The sequence below is a fragment of the Pinus tabuliformis genome, chromosome 2_2 (genome assembly GCF_031772625.1).
Source record: "Pinus tabuliformis cultivar Carrire ecotype Pingquan chromosome 2_2, CPIR1, whole genome shotgun sequence".
NCBI classification, from domain to species: Eukaryota; Viridiplantae; Streptophyta; class Pinopsida; order Pinales; family Pinaceae; genus Pinus; species Pinus tabuliformis.
Genome location: NC_142300.1, coordinates 999,199,254 through 999,206,534, shown reverse-complemented (window position 1 = coordinate 999,206,534; position 7,281 = coordinate 999,199,254). Strand labels below are relative to the sequence as shown.

Sequence of the window (7,281 nt, the reverse complement as noted above, 5' to 3'; positions counted from 1 at the left end):
TACTTTTACTATTGGAAAGTTAAAGTTTAATTTTTTTTTAATCCAGTAACACTTTTATTATTGAGAAGTTATGAGTTCAATTTTTTAAATATTTTATAGCATACTTTATGAATCACATAGAAAAAAAATAAAAGATATGAGATTAAAATTATTTGTATTTGAAAACATATCATCTAGTATTATAGCTTTGATAATCATATGAATAAATATTGGATTTCTTGCAAATAATATTTAATTCTCAAAATTGGATTTTTTGTAAATAATATTCAAAGTTCTTTTTGGTCCTTTGCAATATCTAAACATGTGAGAACCTTTTCTTCAAATACAAAAACTGAGATAATTTCTAGTGTGATTTTATTTAAATAAGAGTGTTGAGTCAACTCATATTAAGTGATGATGATCAACTTTACTTATCATAAATTTTATCATTTAAGTAAATTCTGTTTAGTCGGTTTTGTCCAGATTATTGACAAATGTGTAGAAACTAAAAACTATGTCGTTGTATACAATACTGACAAGAGGTTTTTTTTTCTTTTTTAGGAAAACTATCTCATATAAAGCCTCTCAAAAAAAAACAAAAAGGAGACATTCATCATGGAAGATTTATCCTTACTATTTCCAACCCTCTATGAAGGGCTTGTGGAAATATTTTGTAACAGTGTCACCTATCTTCTTAGTAACTTGCCATGTAACAACAAAAAATTGTAATTGGCTACATTCTTTTTCAATGGAAAATATGAAAAGAAGCTCAAGGCTTAGAGTTTATGCATAGTTGTTTGAACCCTTGCCTAACTCACTCTGGATGTTGAAAGAGTGATTTTCCTGTAGGAAGAGAACAATCCCTCCACCACAACCACCTCTAGACAAAGTTGCCTCATCAAAATATGCCAATAATATATATATATATATATATATATATATATATATATATTATTTACAATAATTATACATTAAAAATAATAATATTAATTTAGATTAGTTTATTCCAAAAATCTCTTAAAAAAATCTTTATATTACTTTTTTATAATAAAAAAAAAAAAATTAAATTCTAAAATAATATTTTATTTTTTAATGTAAGTTAAATAAAATTATTTGCTATTTCACCTAATAATTATTTATTAGACATTAATAAAATTCATTTATATTACTTTATTTAAAAAATCTAAGAAAGCATTTGCTCTTCTAAAACCAAAACCATAATTTATGGTCAAAATAGAAAACAGAAATTATATCTCATTCTTATATATATATATATCAAAAATTATAATATTTTTGTAATATTTTAAAATTAAAAAATATTATATATATATAACTGGCTTGAGCTCCCCCACGCTGTCGTTTCAATCACTCTCCTAACCTCAAGAATCAATATTCATGTTTGGTAATGTATTCAAATTGAACATTAAATCGTTAACAAATATTAAATATTTAAGAAATTTTGTGAATGATTCGCTCTTTCTCCATAATAGACCATATCAATACAAATGGCCACATACTCAGAAATTGCTTAAAAATATAATCATATCAATAAAAATATAAAACTTAAATTTTTTTTTTATTATTATTTAATTTAAGGAAAAGGTATATAATGCAACATATTTCAAGATTATACTTATATATATCATTAAATCCTCTCAATTACTTAAAATGCAATTTTTAACAAAATATTTCTCACTTTACATTATAGAGTTACCACTTTCAATACAATTTTAAAAAAATATTAAATGGTAGATCTTAGATTTTCCTGATATTCCTCACTTTACATCACAGAGCTATTACTCATTTTAATATGAATTCTAAAAAATATTAAATACTATATCTTAAACTTTTGTGATATTCTTTACTTCACATTACAAAGCTACCACTTTTAACATAAATTTAAAAAATATTAAATACTAAATTTTAGAATTTTGTAATCCATTTTCAAATAAACAATAAATCACAACTAAAAACAGCACATAACCCAATAATTCACACAATATTTATAATATTAAACGCTGGAAAACAAAGCCTTCCAACACAGAGTTGAACAAGTCACACAATATTTATAATCTTAAACCATAGAAAACACAGACATGTGCAAGACAGAGTTGGACACATCTGTATTATTTAGTTGAACAACTCACACAATATTTATAATCTTAAACCATAGAAAACACAGACATGTGCAAGACAGAGTTGGACACATCTGTATTCTTTAGGATTCAGAGAGTTGGACATATCTGTATTTTATTTAGGATACCATATATTTACTTAGGAAGCAACTCCATGGCATCCTGTGCGAGGGATAGAATGGGGACGGTGTGCCTGCTCAACCCCTTACTGCCCGAGAAGGCGCTGTAGTATTCCCAGTCCGACGTCGTTTCCATCACTCCTTGCAAGGCTTTCTCTAAATCATTCACCAATTCTGGTTTCTGCTCTACTGCACCTTTGTCCCTCTTCAAAACACCTATCAGGACCTCGATGCTGTACATCCTGACATTGGGAACCATCTTCGATGGATATGGGTGACTCTCAAAAACCTTCACCAGTTTCAACAACATCAATTCTCGCAACTCATGATCGAAATCCCATTTGGTCATAAACCGTGCAGCCAATCCTATGGCTGCTTCCTGGTACTCGCATGAATGTTTCTCCCTCAATCCTATGGCCACCCGCTTATGCTTATGGTTGCAGGAATTTTCTTTCCTCACAAACTTCAGAATCTGATAACAACACATCACAAAGAAGTTAAGTTAGCTTAGATTTATTTTAAATACGGATTTAATATAAATGTAGAGAAATTCAATTTGCAGCATGAATTTTTTTATCACATTATAATTTTTTTATCAAATTATTATAATTTTTTTATCAAATTTATTATAATTTTTTTAGATGTTTTAAAATTTGTATTTTAATCTACATAAACAAAATTTTAACTTGATAAAAAATAGATACCTTTATGCATCACATCAACATCTAAGCTGAATGATAAATAACCTTATTCATCACATCGGTATCTAAGCTAGGCTGTAGAATAAGCCTGTGTACTCAATGATTAAATGAAATTATTTTCAGATCATACTGCAAAGCAAGACTTTAATTTTCAAAAGAAAGGCTGAGATTTGAATACAATCTTCTACCTGCTCTGCCAGTGCAGTGATTTCAGTCGGTTTAACGTAATTTGCATCTGCGTATTCAAGCAGATTTCGAAGAATTCTTGCTGCATGAATACCTTTAACGGCGTCGTTCAGCATGGAGATGAGGCTTGCCACTAAATTCGGGTGACGTTCCACCTTAATGCTCATCATTTTTTTACAGTTATGCTCCGACTCCAGCGAAAGGAGACCCAGGGCTTCTCCTGCCGTCTTGACAAGTTTCTCCTTTTCATCATTATTATTAATTCTCTCCATCAAAAACAAAGAGAAGAGCTTACGCAGAATTCCGCCGGTACGGCCAATGCTTTCACGGCCCTTTTGTTCGTGAGCAAGATTTGTTAACGTCTCGATCGCTAGGATTCGCAGATCATCTCTTTCTGTGCACTGAAGAACGTTTCTGAGATTGCTTATGGCGAAGACAATCCTCAACATCCTTTTCCTCAGGTCCTTCCCGGTCGAGCCTGTAGTGCTGGCCAGAGTTTTCACGATCTGCAGAGCGAGCTCTTCCACCTCAGTTGCGAAGGGGATCTTCTTATCCCTCTCGATTTCCAGTTGGAAGGCGTTGGGTTCGAATTGGAGGTCGCTGGGTTCTAAGTCTGTGAGTGAGATAATTTTAGGAATTAGCCCTCTGCTGATGTTGATTTTATGGCGGTTGGAGCGCTCTTCTGCCAGCTTTTTCACTATGGTCAGTCCCAGCGAAACAAAGCCTCCTTCATTTGAGTCGTTTGAGTACAGCAGGGTGGCCACAGATTCCATCAACCCAGTAATGGCCGTCACCCGAACGCAATGCCGCTTGTTCTCCACCAATTTGGAGATGATCTCTGCAGCCGCTTTTCGAATCTCCTTCTCATCCACGTTCTTGAAATTCAGCATGTCGATTAGCCTCTCCACCACATCTTTCATGGTTCCGATTGCCCTCAAAGTTCTTTCTGCAAATTGCTCATTTCTCGCAAGCGCGGACAATACTCGAGCACCTGTCAGCGGCCCGTCCGCGCTGCTGGACTGAAGCAACTCCACGCTGTAGGACACAAATTCCATCTTCGAAGCGTCGAAAATGTTACCTTTGACGCACCGCGAATATGTATCATACAGAAAACGTCTGACAGTGTGGAGCTCAGGCTTGTCGAAGTTGAAGCCATAAGCATTGTTCACCTCCTCCAGCAATTTCTTCGCATTGATCTTCCAGTAGGTCTTCTCCAACAGAAACAGAAACGCTTCGGCCAGAGACAGGGCGTACAAAATTATGACCGCCGATTTCAGATTCATGATATCCTTACCCATTGAACCTACGATGTAGTTATGCCTTAGTAGCCGATAGAGAGACAAACCCACGATTGTCGAAGCGGACAACAATTGCAGGCAGTAGAGAAAACTGACCATTGACATTGAACAACATCTCTTCTGAGAATCATGATGATCAGAATCTTCTTCTTCACTGTTTTCTGAGCTCCAGCATCCGAAGATCTTAATTGAGATGGAGTAGCAGGTATTATAGAAGCCGTTACCTACCCCTCTAGCTTCCTCGCTGAGAGTTTCCATGGATTTTAGCGTGTTCTCATGGTGCCACACCACCTCTTGGCTTCGGCTGAAGATCCGAACACCTTCTGTGAACAATATTATAGTGACGCACCAGAAGTCAGCCGTTTTTAAATTTCCTGCAAATCCTCCGAGCACGACGGCGGTTGCCCAGAGGAAGGCCAACTTTCCGAGCCCGCTGGCTACCTTCTCCAGAAAGGCAAGCTTAAACGCAAACCAAGTTATTTTATTCTCTGGGAATGCCGCGGTGTCTCTGGGCATGACATCCAGAAGTACCTGTGTTTCTGTTACAGGTACAATCCTATGACCGGCCGTGGGATTCTCCATAATATCGCGAAACACAGGAGAGGGGAATTTAATTTGTGCTAATATTTAAATGCCGTAGCCAAACTCAACTCAGGATTTTAGGTACGAAGGTTTTAACCCAATATTTATTGATGCCTTGAAATAACACCCAAAAAAAGACCTCAATGCTTTGCAAGGCGAGGAAATGGCAAAGAAATTAAGGCCATGGCAAAGAAATGGATGGAGGGATCCGAACGGCAAGTACAGAGGAGAGGGAAGGAAATTGCAAGGCAATGGCAAAGAAATGTGTGTATTGACTTCACCAAAGAAATGAGGGGCAAATTCACTTTCGGAGATTAGGAGTAGGGGGAGTAGCGTGCTTCCAAGGTTGAGCTAGCAACGGGAAAATTTCAACAAAAAGTTCTTGAAATTTTTTTCTACCCATTACTTTTATCTGTGGGCCCGGCCCACCACAACTTCGTCGAAATGTCTTTTGATCGGAGTAGCGTGCTTCGAAGCTTGAACTCTCAATGGGAAAATTTCAATAAAGTTATTGAAAAATTTAACCCATGGCCCAACCCACTACAACTTCGTCGAAAGGTCGCTTGTCATCTCCAACCGGAGTATCCGCCGTTGATATGATTGATTCCACTATGGATTGTTTTTTTTCGAAAAAGCACATCGTTGTTTAAAATTGGTTTTATCTTTCAAGAAAGTTATCGAAAAAATTTCGACGCTTACGTTTCAACTCTTTGGCCTGACCCCACCACTCCCTGGTCGAAAGGTCGGTTGTCATCTCCAACAGGGTTTTTTTTATGAGAGTCCCTGTCGTAATAAGGAGAATCAATGTCACACGGCAACTAAATTTTAAAAAAAAAAAAATTATTAAAAAATATATGGGGTGAAAAAATCTAAAATATATCTGAAAGGAAAAAAAAAAATTCTAAATTTTTAAAACGATTATGGGTCCATTCCAAACCTTACTTGGTAGTTTGTTCATTGAAAAAGCCATACATTTTTTATGAGAGTCCCTGTTGTAATAAGGAGAATCAATGTCACACGGCAACTAAATTTAAAAAAAAAAAAAATTATTAAAAAATATATGGGGTGAAAAAATCTAAAATATATCTGAAAGGAAAAAAAAAAATCTAAATTTTTAAAACGATTATGGGTCCATTCCAAACCTTACTTGGTAGTTTGTTCATTGAAAAAGCCATACATGGTTTTCATCATGGTGGTAGATATACCTGTAATATTTGTACTTACTCATTATTGTTTCAAGCATGAATAAATATGCATAAAATTTTTATGGGTAAGTATTCTATACAAAATATTTTATAATTTTTATAATGTGATTTCAGTTCATTATGATTATAATTTGTGTTAGGATATTCCGACACATAGGATATAGTTAAGTTCAACTTGGTCTAGTTTAGAGTTAGGTATAGAGTTAGGTAAAGTGTGTTTCTTTACCGTTGTACATATTGTAACTTACAATCCGACGGTCACGATATGTAGTGATCCGACGGTTCACTCTCACCTCGGTATTATCGACACTTGATCCGTGGCTTGACACCCGATTGGTCCATGAGTTCTATTTAAAGCGCATGGAGGGTCATTGTTCGGGTAATCCGTGCATGAGAGAAGCTTATGTAAATTTTCATTCTTTGATTAATAAATTTTTTGTACCCACGTTGGGACAGGCCGTGGACTGTTTCCCTCCTTGCACTCTGAGGGTTTTAACCACGTCAAAAATACTGGTGTATTGATTTGAGATCTGGTTGTGAGCGGTGTCCTTTTGGTATTCTTTCTGAGGAACTTACCCTGTAAATTCCTACATGGTATCGGAGCTATTTGAGGGCCGCGTCCGTTGGTGATCCAAATCTGAAGCCGGTAGAACTGCATGCGGTTGTCGTTTCCTAGATCTGCTGTTTCTGACTGCTTTCGGGCCGAGAGGACTGCTCTGTTGCGTTCGGAGCATCTGTTTCAGTGAGGAACCCCTTTCGTTTCACGCGAAAAGGTTTCCGGTAGCCCTAGCTGCGTCATTTTTCAGATCGGGAGGTATACAGTGTTTTTTTTTGCAGTTTACTGTCATTTTCTCTCTGCTTATTTCGGTTTCGGATTATTTAGCCTTTTTTTTTTCCCGGATCTATACCTTTCATTTCTGCGTATGCTCTTTGCCCTGCGACTCTGTGCGATCTGGGCAAATCAGAAACAGAAAGAAAGGATTTTTCTCATGCGTATGCTCTTTTCCTTGCACCTTAGTGTGATCTTGGAAAATCAGAAACATTGAGAAAAATATTTAGTTTTTCGGTTAAAAGCT

At 35.8% G+C, this 7,281-nt stretch overlaps 1 protein-coding gene across 1 annotated transcript; it reads right to left on the bottom strand.

Moving 5' to 3' along the window:
• Window positions 1-2,030: 2,030 nt before the first annotated feature.
• Window positions 2,031-5,299, bottom strand: LOC149196732 (uncharacterized). Its single transcript, XM_089403785.1, has 2 exons — window positions 3,123-5,299; window positions 2,031-2,705 (listed from the first exon to the last, which is right to left on the bottom strand). The coding sequence occupies exons 1-2, from the start codon at window positions 4,998-5,000 to the stop codon at window positions 2,250-2,252; spliced, it is 2,334 nt and encodes a 777-aa protein (XP_089259911.1). The 5' UTR covers window positions 5,001-5,299; the 3' UTR covers window positions 2,031-2,249.
• Between the last annotated feature and the right edge of the window lie 1,982 nt (window positions 5,300-7,281).